Here is an 18,346-nt window from a genome sequence, read left to right as displayed (position 1 = left end):
GGCCAGCCACGGTCACTGCTCTCTTGTTTTTACCTCTTGTACCTGTTTCTTGCTTCTCTGTGGTTTTTTTCCCTGTTTTGTCCATAGTAGTGTTGGTTGTCCTTTAATCGTTTTCTGGTTTTTCCTTTCTTCTGTTATTGTGCTGTATGTCTCCTTTCTTTTCTTTTTTCCCTTGTGGAATTATTTTATTGTACCAAGGGACCCATGACCTCGCTGTTTGGGCCCCCCCCCCCCCCCCCCCCGGCATCCCCCCTCTTTTAAACCAACCAACCTCTTCATGATCGAACACTTTGACCTTCCCCAGAGGCAACTCCTCCTCAGGGTCTTCAACTGCATTTGGCTCAGGGGTGTTTTTCCGTCACAATGGTGAGACAGTATACTTATCCCCACCCTTAAGCCCAGGAAGAACCCAGACTCTAGACAGCTACTGTCCAATTAGCGTTTGTAAACTGCTAGAGAGAATGGCCAGCTTCAGATTATGTTGGAAACTTGAATCTTTAGGCCTTCTCCCCCCCCCCCCCCTCCCCCCCCCCCCCCCCCCCCCCCCCCCCGTATCACTGTGGCTTCCGGTCAGGACAATCTCAAACTGACCATTTACTCAGATTGGCATGAGCTATTCGGCAGGCTTTTACTCACTGCTGGCACCTTGTCATGCTCTTTTTTTTTACCTACATAAGGTGTACGACATGGCTTGGCGCCATCTTATTTCACTTACTCTCCACGACTGGGGGTTCCTTGGTCCCCTTCCGACTTTTATTTCACCGGCTCTTCCAGGTTCTAGTGGCACTTTACTCAGCACCCCTAGGATTCAAGAGAACAGTATCCCACAGGGTTCTGTGCTAAGTGTCACACTCTTCCTCATTGCCATCAATAGACTTGTGACCTCTGTTGGGCCTCTGGTTACCCAGGCATTGTACGTCGACATTTTTGCATCCGGTGTAGCTCCCATTCAATAGCATCTGCTGTGCTCCGGATCAAGGTGCCATCCAATGGGCCTGTGTGTGGGCCACCTCCCATGGTTTCCAGTTTTCCCCCTTCAAAATGCAGGTCATGCATTTTTGTCATCAACCCACCGTACATCCCAATCCAGAACTTCATTTAGTCGACCAACTCTTCTGTGTTGTAGCAATCCAGTTTCTTGGGCCTAATTTTTGATAACAAGCTGACATGGGTGTCCCGCATTTGCCACCTAAAGACTGCATGTATGGGGAAGCTTAATGCTCTCTGCCTCCTGGCCCACACATCTTGGGGTGCAGGCTGTCTTTGAGCAGAGGCAGGCTGGTTGTGGTTGAGACTTCTTTTCCAGTCTTCTCTGTCTATGACCCTTTTAAATTTGGTCTCACCTTTTACACCTCTTACTGCATGTGTTTAATCATGGTTGCCATAGGTTCTGGAAATCAGGGAATAGCAGGGAATTTCAAATGCATCAGGGGAATATAAGGGAAACTTGAAAAAAAAAATGGAAAAATCTCACTTTTGTTTCAGTAGGTGAAAAGGTTGTTTACTGAGGTGTCATGCATTGTCACTGGCTGGGTGCTGCTGAGCACGTGCGCCACTTCCCTACTCCCTCATTACTACTGCTTCTCTCCTCCCTACCACTCCCTTCAGCTTGCAGTCAGTGCTGCCACCACTTCTTGCCGCTAGCTTAGCAGCTGCTGACGAGATGCAGGGAAGCATGAGTGGTGTTTGTTTGGATCTGATTCTCAGAGACTGTAGACACTGTGGCCGGAGGTGGCGGTCAAATGTGCATGAGTTGTCTGAGTGATTGTGTGTGTGCTCTCATTTTCTGACAAAAGCCATGGCTGAAAATTTGGTTGTGAGAGTGTGATTGTCTTTTCTACATACTTATCTGCAGCTCAGCAATCATCTTTACAGTGAGTTGCTACCTATCCTCATTATTATTGATTCTCAGAGTATTTGAACAAGTTACATGTTGGATGATTGATCACCGGGGTCTCATTTCATCAACATGCTATCTGTGGCTCATGAATAGCTGGCCACATGAATGGATTTCTGTGACAGGCCAAAACCGCAGGCCGTTTCTGCAGGTATCTGTAATGGATCGGGTGTGCTGATCTGAAGCCATTCAGTTTCCATTAATGTGCAGGCCTTGACCACTGTATCTAGTATCACCAACCTGCCCATAGGTCAGGTCTGTCTGTGTGTGGTGTAATGCAGCGGATTTGCATGATTTATCCTTGCAGCCAGGACTGCAGTGACCCTCAGCAGGCGAGAGGCCATGGGTGATGGATTTCAGGAATAGTGACTGTCTCACCACGAGTAAATTGTACAGTGTGGCATTCTTAGACAATGTATTTGTTCTAGTACCTTTTGGAACTTCAGAAGTAGTTTATATGTTAAAAAATATGGACAATAACAAGAAGATAATTGTTGGACAATGATGGTTTGTACGCTATGTACTTACGTATTTCTCGATAGAAAAATTGCAAAATACTTATAAAATAATTGATATACCACAGTGGGTAATAACCGACAGTAACAAACATAGCAGAACCGACACTTTACAGGCAGTCACCTACAGTGTTAGTGTACACAATTCTTCCCCCCTTATACTCTTGAAAGAAGAGACATACTTGTTTCTGAGGGTATTTCTGAAGTTGTGAAGGTATTTTAAATCTGTCTTGTGACTCCAAGGAAATGCATATTTTTGTCACCAAATGTGTTTTGTTTTATTGAAATAAAATAACATCATTGGTCTTCATGAAACACATATACCATTTGGCTTGCTTTCTCCATCTAAAAACAGTTCATTATGAAAGATATTGATGTTAGTACTGAAGATTTTTGCTCGCATCAGGAAACGCCACCTGCTTGCAAGTTTTTTAATTATTTCCGTGTTTGCACTATTGTTTCTTGTATTGTAGCTGCACAAGACAGATTGTCAACTTACGTCTTAACTTACCCTTGAGATCTCAGTTTGTCAGGGAAAAATGCTAAAACTTCTCTGGAAATCAGGGAATTTCACTTGGAAAACTTGAGGCAACCCTGTTAATGTTTATTATGGTATAATTGATGCCTCTGACTGGATCCGTCCATTTTTGGCGGACCGTCTTTCTCCTGTGACTAACTTTGGAATCGCGGGAATGATGACCTCGCTGTTTGGTCCGATAACCTCTCACAATTAATCAGTCGAGCAAATTAATTTATTTGATACAGTACTGAATTTCTTCTCATTATTCAACATAAATACTGTGCTGCATCAAATTAAGTGAAACATTGCACCCAGTTTTAAAGAGTTTGGAAAGGTAGATACACACTGTGTAAACTTTGCGTATGGTTTATTTTAGCTCATACATTGCAGGGAATGAAATGTAGATAAGATATCAAAACTTAATTTTAAATTGAGAGCAGAATGATATCTCGTTTTATTTTAAAGTTATTGGGTTTCATATCCAACTGATGGTCACTTGCAGTGCAGCCTTTCACTTCATTACACATAACAGATCACATGGTAATAACAATCCTCATATCTCATAAATGATTCAAGATATCAAAACAAAGTTTTTTGCAAATTATAGCATCTAGTGAGGCACATGTGTTGAATGATAAATACTCAAAACTTTTTTGTTCACAGATACATGGATGTCACTCATTCATAGCAGTGAGAGGTCAGTGGTTCAGGAAGCATACAGAAGTCCATAGCACTGTAGGAGAATCCAAGTGACAAATGTACACTAACCACAGCACATGGGGAAATGGTGCAGCAGGATGTGTATACACAGCCACTGCAGCAAAAGGGTTAATTAGCTTTGTTGATGTTTCATCATAACCACTAGAATGCTCGGATTTTAAAGATTTTAGTGTGGATGCTATTTCTTTTGGCGAAGAAAATGTAACTGAATTTATTAGTAAAGACTAATCTCAGGTATTGTAGGGCATTATTTACTGATCCTGCCTATCCTTTGCTTTTAGCATCAGAGATTTACTTGCTAAAGAGATTTGCCACACTATACACACCTGTTTGCAGTGTATCATCCATGCTTAAAGCTATCGGTTCCTCTTCCACTATAGTTTTACCAGTCGCCTCCTCCACTATATCCCATACTGTTTTTATTTAGTTGCCTTATGTCGCTATCTTCTTCTCATAGTGCATTTGCTTAGATATCTGAATTACTTTGCTTATTATTCTGACGTATTTCCTGTAATGAGCTACATCATAAACATTAGAGCTGTTTCTGGCTTAAATGTAGTGTTCCTTTTTTTCGTACAGGAGAAAATTATTCTTTGGGTAATCCCTGATTTTATTGTGAACTTCTGTTAAATTGTATTACTTTCAGAGGAAAACTGTTTTCAAACATGGTTTTCATTGCTTGCCAGGTGGCTGGAGACATGTACACAATGTATGAAATAAGTGATAGTCCAACATGAAACTTAGTCTTGATTGTTTATTTTCATTTACTTATGACACATGGTATTGTATTCTGGGGTTACTCTTCCATTCACAAAAAGTATTTTTGTCTAAGGAATAGGTAGTTTGAGGAGTATGTAGTATAAGTTCATGAACCTCTTGTCGACTCCTGTTTCAGAATCTGGGCATTCTGGCATTGATCTCCCAATAATATATATTTTCTTTAATGTCATTTATTGTAAACAGTATGAACTTATATTCACAATAGTTAAAAGCTTTCACTCTGCACTCTGTTAATACTAGGCATAAATCCGATCTGCGTTTAGATCGTATCTCCTTGACTCTTGTGCAGAAGGGCATGCAACATTTTACTGCATCCATTTTCAACAGGCTAAGAACTAAAAATATTAGCAGTAATCCATGCACTTTCAAATCTAAACTGTAGAATTTACTTCTGGATCGCTCCTTATAATCTGTCAGAGCTCTTGCAAAAATGAAGCCAATACCTGTGTTGTTCTGTTGATATGGTAGTATAGACACGCAGCTTGTCATATGTATATGATTTCTCTACATTTCATTTTTTAAATTTATTTTACACATCTAGTTCTGTAGGACCAAATTGAGGAGCAAATCTCAGTATGTGAAATTACAACATAAAAGTAATAACAGATAAAATAAAAGGTTTATGAACCCAAAAAAGACAAGCCATAAGTTTATGTAAATACAATCAACAATATAACACAGGAATCAGATTAATTTTTCGAGAAACTCCTCGACAGAATAGGAGAGGTGACCCATGAGGAAACTCTTCAGTTAGGATTTGAAAGTGCGTGTATTACTTCTAAGACTTTGGGTTTTGTTGAATTATATGTTAGAAACTGTAAAAACTGAGTCTTACTGTGATTTAGTGTTAGTTTATTTTCTACAAGTCATGAACTTGTCATGAACTGCACTATTTGAAACAGTGCCAGTGTTGCACACATCCTTCACTACCAAGCTAGTGTCATCAGAAACATTTTAGAATTACTTGTAAGATTAGAGAGCATATCATTTATTTAAATAAGGAACAGGAGTGGCCCCAGGGGCATCCCCACCCTCAGTTGACTGTGCCCCACTCAGACCCCACATCATAGCCATTCTGAACTCTGTAGATAATGACCTTTTGCTGTCTGTTGTTAAAGTAAGAGGTAAACTAATTGTGAACTATTCCCCGTATTCCATAATGGTCCAACTTCTGGAGCAATATTTTGTGATCAGCACAAACACCCACATTAAATAAATAAATAAAGATACCTAGCATTGGAAACGTTTTGTTTAATCCATCCAGTCCCTCAGAGAGAAAAGAGAATATAGCATTTTCAGTTGTTGAACCACTTCTAAAACAGAACTGTGCAGTTGACAGCAAACTACATGAAATAAAATGATCAATTATCCTTACTGTGGTGTCACCGCCAAACACCACACTTGCTAGGTGGTAGCCTTTAAATTGGCCGCGGTCTGGTAGTATACGTCGGACCCGCGTATCACCGTTATCAGTGATTGCAGACCGAGTGCCGCCGCAGGGCAGGTCTAGAGAGACTTCCTAGCACTCGCCCCAGTTGTACAGCCGACTTTGCTAGCGATGGTTCACTGACTTCTACGCTCTCATTTTGCCGAGACGATATTTAGCATAGCCTTCAGCTACGTTATTTGCTACGACCTAGCAAGGCACCATGATCAGTTTCTATTGATATTGTAAATCATGTACCGTCAAGAGCGACGTTCGTCATTAATGGATTAAAGTTAAGTATTCCACCAGCTACGTCCGTTTTTCTCAATTGTAATTCCCTTGTCATGTTCCAGACCTCATGCCAGCCTGCGTGAGCTGAGACGCGTGCATTTCGGCCTCCTTTAGCAATACGGTTGGCTCTCCTTCCAACCACAACTCTTACATACAGTCTTTTCAATAACTCCAGCAAACACTAATGGCATAGAAATAGGTCTAAAATTGTCTGCATTATTCGTTTCTTCCTTTTTATGAAGCAGCTTTACTACTGAATACTTTAATCGTTCAGGAAAGTGACCATCATTAAAAGAAAAATTACAAATATGCCTAAGTACAGGGCTAACATGTGTACCACAATACTTCAATATTCTTCTAAGTACGTCATCATATCCATGAGTCCTTACTCTTCAGTGATTTAATTATTGACTGAATCACACCCTTGTCAGTATCACAGAGGAGTATTTCAGACATCAGCCTCGGAAAGGCATTTTCCAAGAGGTATATGATTCCCTGTAGAAACTATGTTTTTATTTAATTCACCAGGAACTCTCAGAAAGTGAGAGTTAAATACTGTACATATATCTGATATACAGAAACAATTTTACTATGAACTGACTTTATATTGTTGACCTTGTGCTGCTGACCAGACACTTCCTTCACAACTGACCATATGGTTTTAATTTTATCCTGTGAATTAACTGTTCTATTTGCCTACCACATACTCTTTGCCTTCCTGGTAACACTTTTAAGTACCTTACTATACTGTTTGTAATAGGCTGCTGTAGCTCGATTTTGACTACGTATAACATTTTGATATAATTCCCACTTTGTGCCACATGATATCATTATCCCAGTAGTCAGCCACCCCCAGCTGCCTTTTACTGCTAGTACCCTGTTCAGAATGTTAAAATAGAAAGCAACTTTCAAAGAGCATGAGAAATGTGTAAGGAAAGCATTAAATTTGTTGTGTATGTTATTGGTGCTACAAACATCTGCCACTCTTGTCCCTTAAATAAGATTAAAAACTGTTGCTATTGGATTAGCTTTTCTACATAATTTGTTATTATATATAATATTTGTTTGTGTAAAAAAAAGTTAAAATTTGTGTATCATGGTCTGAAAGGCCATTCACCCTTTTACTAACAGAATGTGCATCTAGTAACGAAGAATGAATAAAAATATTGTCTGTGGCTGTGCTGCTGTTCCCTGCACCCTGGTTGGCAAAAAAAAAAAAAAAACTGTGTGTGTGTGTGTGTGTGTGTGTGTGTCAGATCATATGAATTAGAGATCTTCCAGCATCCTTTTTCTTGCACAATCTCATACAAAATTCATATGGAAGTCACCACATGTAACTAATTTTTTGTACTTCCTATAAAGTGAAACAAGAACCTTCTATAGTATGAGCAGAAATGATCTGAAGTCAGAGTTAGGGGACCTATTAACAACAACAATGAGAAGTTCAGTTTCACTAAATTCAACTGCCCCTGCACAACATTAAAATATCTGTTCAGTGCAGTGCCATGACACAGCTATGGACTCAAACAGAATACTGTTTTTTATGTACATGGCCACTCCCTCACTCCTTGAAAAACAGCCAGCCAATCTGTATTCTGGTAAAGGATGCCTCTGAATTGTCAAATTATTTAAGTGGTTCTCAGATATACCAGTATTGTCAAAGTCAACATCTATAAGCAATTCACTAACTTTATTGCTAATACCTCTTGTATTTCGATGAAATAAGCTAATTCCACCACTACCTGGATACCTGCTGCCCCTTTGAAGGTGATTCATTTGTTAGAGGGACTTCCTTTAAACATAGATAACTATCAACTGACTTCAGTTTAAAAAGGGTGTAGCTATAACACCAAACTACTGCAGGAATTTTCCTGTTAGTGATCCCACCACTGCCCATTACACGGTCACCTATAAGCTTTGCCAGCCTCCCTGTTTCATACCTATAGAGGTGCAGGCCATGCCTAGCAAAACCGATCTGTTGATAGACTCTGCTGGCACCACTGCAATGTGAGCCATTCCCTCTGCCATCAGTGCCTTCTCCAACCCCATGTTGACACGCCTAACAACAGCATTAAGATGAGGCCGACCATGACGCTGAAACAGTTGCACGAACTGCAATTTCATGTATGGACTCATTCCATGACCACGAAGATTTGCCTCTACTCAGTTGGGTCCTATGGAACTAGACAGGTAAAATAAAAATAAATCTTCTTCTTCTTAGCATTTATCCCGTGCTAGCAGGGTCCACTTGTTGACGCACATGCCTCCATTTGGGTCTGCTAAGGCTATCTTCATAGGTGGTATTGATGAATTCCATATCCTTGGGTCTGCCACGAGGTCGTAGGTCATTTACGACCTGGTGCATAGCTGTTCTTGCCACAAGAGTCTTCTTTACTGTGTGTGATATGTCCGTACCATCTTAACCTGCTTTTCTGTAGTTTGTCAGAGATGGGTGCAACTGCAAGTCACCAAAAGAACGTAGACATTTGTTGCATTGTCAAATCGGGTAAGTCCAAGGGACCACTGAAGCATACGCATTTCCATCACGTGGTGAGTGTGCTCATGCGTAGCTGTCGTTGGCCAACACTCCGACCTGTAAAGTGTGACTGGGTGTACTATAGTCCTATAAGCCTTTGACTTCAGGCATAAAGGTATACGGCGATCACACATGATGCCAGTCACATGTTGCCATTTAATCCAGGTTGTCTTAACATGGGCACAAACGTCTGGGAGACTTTCTTGAATTGCTCCTCTTTCTTCAGGTCTTGTCCACCGACTTTGATGGTCCCATCAGTTGAATACCACACTCCATATATTCTGTCTTTTTGATATTCAGCCGAAGACCAGATTTACGAAGTCATTGGTTCCATTGCTGCATCTGTTCCTGGAGGTCTTCACAGTGCTTGCTTGTCAGTAAAACCAAGGGTGGGGTGGCTGTAGGTCGTATGTCACAGTGTCCATACAAAAGCTAAGCAGTTGAGGTGACAGTGCTGAACCTTGATGTACTCCGACATTGATAGTAAAAGGGAGTGATGTTCCCACTGCACATCAGACATTGCTGGAGACATTTTGATACAGCAATTGGACCCATCGGACATAAGCTTCAGGGACATTGAGATCTTAAAGCATGCTACATAAGGTGATATGGGACGTGGTCAGAAGCCTTTCCAGATCTAGGAATGTTTTATGAATATCTTCTCAAGGTGTTTCTCAATAAGGAAATGAGTGGCATTCATGGCATCTGTGGTTCTGCTTTGATAAATGTGCATTTATTTGGGGTGATAGAAACAATTGCCTGAAGCCTGGTGCCTGTAACCTGCTCAATGATCATCATGATGACACAAAGCAGTTGAATTTGTCAATACTGTGAGCATTCTGTCACATCACCTTTTCTCTTCCAGATTGCTAGTTGTCTAGACTGCTGGGATTGTATCATCATCATCATCATCATCATCATCATCATCATCATCATCATCATCATCATCAATGATTCTGTCGAAGGAAGTAAGAATTGAGGCACATTTGTGGCCAAGGATCTTCTATACTTTAGCTGGTATGTCATGAGGGCCAGTAGTCTTCCCATTCTTCATCTTCTTGACCACTTCCTTGACCTCCTGGATGGTGATTGGTAGTACAGATCAACCAAACGGTTCAGCACTGAGTATTGGAGAATGGTCACATTCCTCATTGCTGATTTTGGAGAAGTGATCGCTCCATCTGCAGAGAATGTTGAGATGGTCTTGAAGGAGTTAATGGTTTTCGTCCTTTGTGTTTGACATGACCACTGTCCTGGGTTGCTTGGTGGCATGCTTTGGCGAGGTAATAAATTTTATTTACTTCTTCAGGTTTATCTAGTTCATTGTGCACACGATAGTAGTAAGATGATTTGGCTGCTGCAACTGCTCTCTTGGCAGCCAGTTTTTGCATCTTGTAGCATTGCAGATCTTCATTAGTGTGGGACTGGAGCAGTAGTTTAAAAGTCTTCTTCTCCCTCATAGCTGTTCACCCATCTTAATTCCACCACCATACTTCTTTATTGATTGCATGTTTGCCTGGTTTTGTCCTGCTAAGAATGTTATTTACTGCACAGTGAGCTTGGCTGGTAATGCTGTCCCATGTGCCTGATACTGGCTGGTCTGTGTCTATGTTGATGGCTGTAAGAGCAGTGGTGAGCTGAGCTTTGATTCTCTGCACTCCAGTGATTTGAGGATGATTTTTGTTGTGGATATTCAACTTGAGGTCCATGGCAAGAGGCTGATGCTGCGGCAATTGATTCTAAGTCGATGACTTCTACGTCATTTACTAGCTTCAGGTTGCATCTTGTAAGCAGATGGTCAAATTGAGTCTTGAGCACCCCACTTGTATAGGTTATCAGATGTGTATGGTTCTTCTTGAAGAATGTGTTGGCCACCATAAGCTCATGTGCTTGAGCAAAATCCAGAATCTGTATCCCATCCTCACTGACTGTACCATATCTGTTTCCACCATGATATTGGTGGTACCTTTTTCTTACTCATCCTACATGACCAGTGAGGTTGCCTCTTATTATTATGGGGTTGTTCAGAAAGTAAGTTCTGATTGGTCGCGAAATAGACACCACAGTGAAAACCTGATGAAGCTTTGCACAGATGTGTTGTGCAGTGTCTCCAGTATGACCATTGATCGCATAAAGATGCTTTTTTCCTAGATTTGACCTTAATTTCCCAAATTTTTCTATAGTACGAACCAACTGCATAGGTTGTTATTTGCACCTCAAAGCCAACATGATAGCCAATCTGACATGTTAGGGGTCGTTATGTATCCTTTTGGTTTAGCCGCCTGACAATACAGGGATCACACAGTTGATGCCTGATCTGGTAGGTTCCTACACAGGTAAAGGAGTAAAAGTTTGTCTTCCTGCAGAATCAGGACTTCCAGCAATGTGTATCATGCCAGATGGCCTTTGCTGTGGCTGGGTGGCACCCATGTGAAGAGCCCTCGATAGGGATAGCATCAGGATGGATGTTTCACACATGAAACGTATTAAAGTACAGCAGAACAATGAACATTCGGATCCATCCATATTTTCAGACAGGAATTTAAACTTTATGGTGGACAATCACAAGCCTGCTACTTATCCACCCCCCCTACCCTCCCCCCCCCCCCCCCAACCCCAGCTACCCCATGGAAAGAGAACAAGCCAGACATCGAGGAGTGAAACAATTCATCCAATACTTAAGTATGTACTTGAACTGTTTGAGATATGTTTGCTGTGACAAAGCCATTATTTTTGTGGAACTTATTAGATAAATTTGGAGAAGTTGAGTCATTAAGAAAAGTGCGCAATGGAGCACTATTGATTAAAGCCTCTTCTCCTACATGATCTACAGCTTTGAGCATGTGGACCTTGTACCCCGCGCTGTGGTCCAAGAAATCATCTTCCACTGAGACCTTATGCTCTAAATAGTTGAGGAGCTACTATGGACTGATCTTGAGTGGTAAGGTATACTTTTTGTCAAACGTCTCCAAGGCTAACAGAATAGATATAGGTGCCTTTATCATAGCCTATGAATCAAAATGCAGTAATGGCTCCTGATCATGCCACAGAGGTCTCATTCCAGCTGGACTATGGTTGCCAGATTTATGGCTCGGTGGGGCCTTTGGCTTAGAAATTTTTGGGCCCAGTCCACCGTAATAGAGTTCGTTTGGCCACTGGCACCTTCTGGACGTGTTGCATAGACAGTTTTCTTGATGAATCGGGGATATTTCCTCTTCAGTTCAAACGGTACCAACTCTTGGTCTCCTATGCAATAACCATTAGTCAGTTGCCGGGGTAGGGCATTTCTCACAATTGGATGAGCCCTGGAAGATCCCTTGTCTGCTCAGACCTTTGTAACAGCCCTTTCCATACACTTCTTTGTGAATTCCTTTTTAGCTCTTGGCATCAGTATTACCTTCAGTGTCTCAGTCTGAGTGCTCCGACATACTTTCATAATCAGAACATGTACTTAGCAAGTGTCAGTAGTTCCTGATGAATTACCCCTGGATTGAGGTACACATGAACTTCCTATTTAGCCTCTTAACCCCCAATCAACCAACCAACCAACCAACCCAAATTAACTGTCCTGATGAAAGAGTTAAAGTAATGTTGATTGTTGTGTCCCAAAACAGACGCAAATTGCACTCTGTTATGCTTCATTGCTGACTCGAATTTAATCAGCTCACTCTCCATAGTGTAATTAAGAATCTCTGTCAATACTATTACATGGTTCTCCTGCAGTGACATGGTATCTTCCTTTGTAAAGTGTACATGTAATGGTCCAGTATCCTCTATCACTTGACAAGATCAGCACTAGGTTTAAAAAAGTTTGTGGCTTGATACTTCGGACTTAAAGCATCATGTAACAGTTGGCCAACATCTGTACTAAGTAAACTATGTAACAACACTTTTTTGCTTTCCAAATTTTCCTCCCTTTTTATATCTCAAATGCTTTATGGAAGTTCATTGTGCGCGTACAACAGCTTCATCTCCGTGAGGCTCCTCTGTTTCTAACTGCGGCAACAGGTCAGATGTGTTCTCCACATTAACTTTAATACTGTCTGCAAATGTCTTGTCTGTTCCTTCTGTTAGCAGTAGCCATTTTCTGTTGCTCTTTACCCATATCCCTCCACAATGTGTTTAAATCATTCCTTGCCTAGTCTAGTTGAAATAGAGGAACTGCTATCTTCTCCTCCTGTTTCACTATCTTCTGCTCTCTACTGCATGCCCAGCAATGCCACTGCAGAGCCTCATTTATTTCCCTATTTCTCAGACCATTGCAGTTCCCTCTGTGGGGAAAAGCTACAGCAATCATCACCCCACACTCCAGAGTCAAAAATCCTATAACAAACCGAGCACTTCTTATTCATGGTACACTATGCGAATATAACTAAAATAAATTGATAGATTATTGAATAAACCAATAAAAAACTCATTCATGAAAAAATTATGCCCGAAAACAGGAAATACTATGCAACTTTACCAAACCAGAAAATTTAACACTCTTTTTTGTTACTGTACAGTCGATAGTAATCTTACCTTGAACAGAAGTAAACAAAAAGTAGTGCCCCTGTTTGTTGCAGCTAAACGTCCCCCCACCCACCCCAACACCAGCTTTTCAGAATTGTGCTGGTGGGAACTTTCCCTGTAATACATCCTATGTTCACTTAACCCTCCTGGCCTAAACCTTCGTTAGTCACTGTCCTCACCCATCCAGCCCATTCCCTGTTCCCATTCCAGCACTATACAGCTGTCATTCCACCAGCAGATCCAGTCTTTTCACCCCGCTGCGGGTCCGGGGGTTAGAATAGGCCTGAGGTATTCCTGCCTGTCGTATGAGGCAACTAAAAGGAGTTTCACAAGTTTCGGCCTTTATTTGATGGTCCTCTGTCGGGTTTGACCTCCATTCTTCAAAATTCTTCCGAAGAGCATGCCAATTGGGGAAGGGCGCCTGACAAGGTGCATCGTGTCCATCATGCATTGTATCTTTAGCCCACTTTCTTGTCGTCGCATTGCAGTCCTGCTCATTCTTCATCTTGGGTGAGGACATCTTGAAAGCGTGCATCCTGTGTGTACGACATCGTCTTGCGCCACCGCTACAACAGTTCTAGCACCATCAGCTCTGCCAACCCAGGTCACCTCTCAGAGCCGGAAGACTACACCTGCCCCCTTGATGGTGGGGGGGGGGGGGGGCGGCGGCATTTCCCTCCCTGTTGCTCCTGCACCACCTACTTAGGAAGTAACACACCCCCCACCCACCCACCCAACCATGGTGGACGTCTGCTCCCACTTCTAAGCTGCAGAAGCGTAAGTTTTCTTTGGCTTCTCTAGCTAGGAAGGAGTCCCTTGGGTTACTCCCTTCCCAGGTTTCTTCTAATGGGAAAGATGACTCCTGCCAGTGGCTGAAGAGCCCAAAGCCAGCTGCTTGTAGGACTTCATGCTCATCCTCAGTCCCATAGACTGGGCCAGTGAAGTCCTACCAGTCAGGAAAACCGAAGGAGCAGTGAGAGAAATCCAAAAAGAAAACCCCTAAGATCAAGGAAATTGCAGTGGCACCCACACCACCGCTACCTACAAGCTCTGCGGCTGAGGATAGGGTGGAGATTTTGGCGTCCTCTGAGGACCTAGATCTTGCCAAACCCTGAGACACACTGGATGTAGACTGCTCAGGCAATAAAGCTGTGGCAGCAGGTGACTCTGAGGTGTAAACTGCCTCACTGAATGTTCCATGCCTTCTCAGTCTCAAGATTTCATCCTCCAGTGGAATTGTGACAGTTTTTCCACCGCCTGGCTGAGCTATGGCAACTGTTAAGCTTTACACCTGCTATCTACATTGCCCTCCAGGAAACCTGGTTCCCAGCAATGTGGACCCCTGCCTTCCGTGGCTATAATGGATATTACAGGAACCGTAATGATTATAATTGTCAGGTGGAGTTTGCGTTTATGTCCTAAACTCGGTCTGTAGTGAACCTGTGCTCCTTCAAACCCCTCTTGAAGCTGTGGCTGTCAGAATAAGGGCGGCGCAGGAAATAACTGTCTACAATGTATATCATCATCCAGAGGGTGCAGTAACCCTGAATGTATTAGCTGCACTGATTGATCAATTCCCTAAACCTTTCCTACTTCTGGGAGATATTAATGCCCATAACCCCTTGTTGGGTGGTACCATGCTTACTGGCCAAGGCAGAGATGTGAAACTTCACTGTTGCAATGTGACCTCTGTATCTTGATTACAGGGGCTGCCACACATTTCAGTGTGGCTCATGGTAGTTACTCGGCCATTGAATTATCAGTTTGCAGCCCAGGACTTCCCCCATCTATCCACTGGAGAGCACATGACGACCTGTGCGGTAGTGACGACTTCCGCATCTTCCTGTCACTGCCCCAGCATCAGGCACACGGACATGTGCCCAGATGGGCCTTGAACAAGGCAAACTGGAGAACTTTCACCTCTGCTGTCACCGCTGAATCTCCCCAACATGGTGACGTTGATGTGATGTTTGAACAGGTGACTACAACAATTATTTCTGTGGCAGAAAATGCGATACCTCGCTCTTTAGGGTGCCAGAGGTGTAAGGCAGGCCTTGGTGGTCGCCGGAAGTCGCTGAAGCAATTAAGGAGCGTCGGTGAGCTCTACAGTGGCATAATCGGCAACCTTCCCTGGAACACCTCATAGCCTTTAAACGGCTCCGTGCCCGTGTTCGCCATCTTATCAAACAACAGAAGAAGGAGTGTTGGGAGAGATAAGTCTCCACCATTGGGTGCCACACGCCACCTTTCCCAGACCCCAACAGCTCTCCCCAGTGTTACCATAAGTGGTGAGTTATGTACCGACGCAAATTTAATTGCCGAGCAATTTGCTCGAGCCTCTGCATTGGAGAATTACCCTCCAGCCTTTCGCACACTCAAACGGCGGCTGGAAGGGAACATCCTGTCATTCACTACACGCTGCAGCGAATCCTATAATGCCCCATTTACAGAGTGGGAGCTGCTCAGTGCCCTTGCACATTGCCCCAACACAGCTCCTGGGTCTGACTGCATTAAACGTGTCTCATCTGACTACAAGCAACACCTTCTCATCATCTTCAACTGGATCTGGTGTGATGGCATCTTTCCATCACAATGACAGAACACCACCATCATTGCGGTGCTCAAACTTAGTAAAAACCTGCCTATGTGGATAGCTATCGGCCCATCAGCCTCCCCAATGTTCTTTATAAGCTGCTGGAATGTATGGTATGTCGGCAGTTGGGTTGGGTCCTGAAGTCACGTGGCTTGTTGGCTCCATGTCAGGGCAGCTTCCACCAGGGTCACTCTACCACTGATAATCGAGTCTGCCATCCGAACAGCCTTTTCCAGACGGCAGCACCTGATTGCGGTCTTTTTCTGGCTTATGTAAGGCATACGACACGACTTGGCAACGTCATATCCTTGCCCCATTGTATGAGTGGGGTCTCCGAGGTCCATTCCTGATTTTTATCCAAAACTTCCTGTCACTCCGTACTTTCTGTGTCCGAGTTGGTGACTCCCATAGTTCCATCCATATCCAGGAGAATGGAGTCCCGCAGGGCTTTGTATTGAGTGTGTCTCTATTTTTAGTGGGCATTAATGGGTTAGCAGCAGCTGTCGGGCCCTCCATCTCACCTTCTCTTTATGTAGATGACTTCTGCTTTTCATACTGCTGCTCCAGTACTGTTGTTGCTGAGCGGCACGTCCAGGGAGTCAGCCAAAAGGTGCAGTCATGGGCTGTAGCACACGGCTTCCAGTTTTCAGCCACAAAGTTGTGTGTCATGCACTTCTGTCGGCGTCGTACCATTCATCCGGAACCCACACTTTACCTTAATGACGATCCACTCACTGTAGTGGAGACATATCAATTCCTAGGACTGGTTTTAATCACTTGATTGACTTGGCTTCCTCATCTTCATCAGCTTAAGCAGAGGTGCTGGCAGCATCTCAATGCCCTCCGTTGCCTGAGCAACACCAATTGGGGGCAGGTCACTGCACGCTGCTGCAGCTCTACAGAGCCCTTGCCCAATCCCGAATTGACTATGGGAGTCTGGTTTGTGTTTCAGCAGGGCATTCAGCATTGCATTTACTCGACCCTGTGCACCACTGTGGGGTTAGATTAGAGTCCAGTGACCAGCGTATTGGTGGAGGCTGGTGTCCCTCCATTGCAGATGAGACGTGTGCAACTGCTCACCAGTTATGCAGCACACATTCCTAGTTGCCCTGAACATCTGAATTACCGTCTCTTTTTCCAGCCTGCAGCAGTCCATCTCCCACATCGGCGGCCCAGCCGGGGCTAACAATTGCGGTTTGTGTGCGGTCCCTTCTCTCTAGTCTGGAGTCCTTCCCTTTACCACCTCTACTTGCGGTCTGTTCACATATGCTTCCATGGTGTGTGCCTCAGCCACAGCTTCGACTGGACCTTTCCATGGCCCTAAGGACTCCGTTAACCTCGCCGCTCTCTGCTATTACTTCCTCTTGATTCTTGACGTGTTCCGGGACTCTGAAGTGGTTTACACTGACGGCTCAATGACTGATGGTCACATAGGCTTCACATTATTCGTGGATGACATATTCAGCTGCACTCCTAGCCAGTTGGCTGAAGTGTCTTCACTCCAGAGCTGGTGGCCATACCTCGTGCTCTTTTGTACATCCACTCATGCCCTGGCGAGTCATGTCTCCTGTGTACTGACTTGTTGAGCAGCCTACAAGCTATCAACTAGTGCTACCCTTGCCACTCTCTGGTAGCATCCATTCAGGAGTCCATCTATGCCCTGGAACTGTCCCGCCGTTCCGTGGTGTTTGTGTGGACCCCAGGACACGTCGGAATCCCCGGCAACAAACTTGCTGACAGGCTGACCAAACAGGCAATGCAGAAACCGCCTCTGGAGATAGGCATCTCCGAAGCTGACCTGCATTCTGTCTTACACCGCAGGGTTTTCCGGCTTTGGGAGACGGAGTGGCATAACAACACGGACAGCAAACTGCGTGTCATTAAGGAGACTATGGATGTGTGGAAGTCTTCCATGCAGGCCTCTCGCAGGGAATAAGTTGTTCTCTGCCGACTCCACATCGGCCATACGTGGCTAATGCATGGTTACGTACTCCATCGCGAGGTCCCACCTCAGTGTCGCTATAGCTCCCAAATGACAGTCATCCACCTCTTGCTGGACTGCCCACTTTTAGCCGCTCTGCGGCAGACTTAACTTTCATAGCACCCTGCCTTCGGTGTTGGGCGACAATTCCTCCACAGCAGCTTCAGTTTCACATTTTATGCATGAGAGTAGGTTTTATACTTCTATGTAGGTTTTAGTGCATGTCCTTTGTCCCTCTTTCTCCTCCACTTTACTGCTTTTAGGGTGGAGGTTTTATTATTTGCAGAGTTGTTCGCTTTCCCTTTTTATTCTCGTGGTTGGCCAGCCACTGTAATCTGCTTTCATGTTTTACTCTCGTCTGTTTCTAGCGTCTGTTTTTTTCTTGTCCTCTTTTGTTGCTTTTAGTGTTTGTTGCCTTCCCTTCATTCTTATGGCTTTTCCTTTCCTTCCGTTTTGTGTTATATATTTCGTCCATTTTATTCTCACAGTTGTGGCATTGTTTTATTGGGAACAAGGGACCAATGACCTTGTAGTTTGGTCCCTTGTCCCGCCTTTAAACAAACCAACCTCCAACC

The 18,346-nt window shown here is 43.6% G+C and overlaps 1 protein-coding gene across 6 annotated transcripts in view; it reads left to right on the top strand.

Annotated features, from left to right (window-relative positions):
• Positions 1 to 18,346, top strand: part of LOC126299140 (uncharacterized) — a 159,942-nt gene that overhangs the window by 34,581 nt on the left and 107,015 nt on the right. For 3 of the 6 annotated variants that reach the window (XM_049990903.1, XM_049990907.1, XM_049990902.1), the window contains exon 3: positions 3,596 to 3,629. The exons of 2 other annotated variants lie outside the window; for them this stretch is intronic. In XM_049990903.1, the coding sequence (XP_049846860.1) occupies positions 3,596 to 3,629 (34 nt within the window). Of the gene's footprint in view, positions 1 to 3,595; positions 3,760 to 18,346 lie in introns of all 6 variants that reach the window. One more of the 6 variants, XM_049990904.1, reaches the window with a different exon arrangement.

The sequence above is a fragment of the Schistocerca gregaria genome, chromosome X (assembly GCF_023897955.1).
Source record: "Schistocerca gregaria isolate iqSchGreg1 chromosome X, iqSchGreg1.2, whole genome shotgun sequence".
NCBI lineage: Eukaryota > Metazoa > Arthropoda > Insecta > Orthoptera > Acrididae > Schistocerca > Schistocerca gregaria.
The sequence above is the reverse complement of the archived record's forward strand: the minus strand, read 5'-3'. Positions and strand labels throughout refer to the sequence as shown.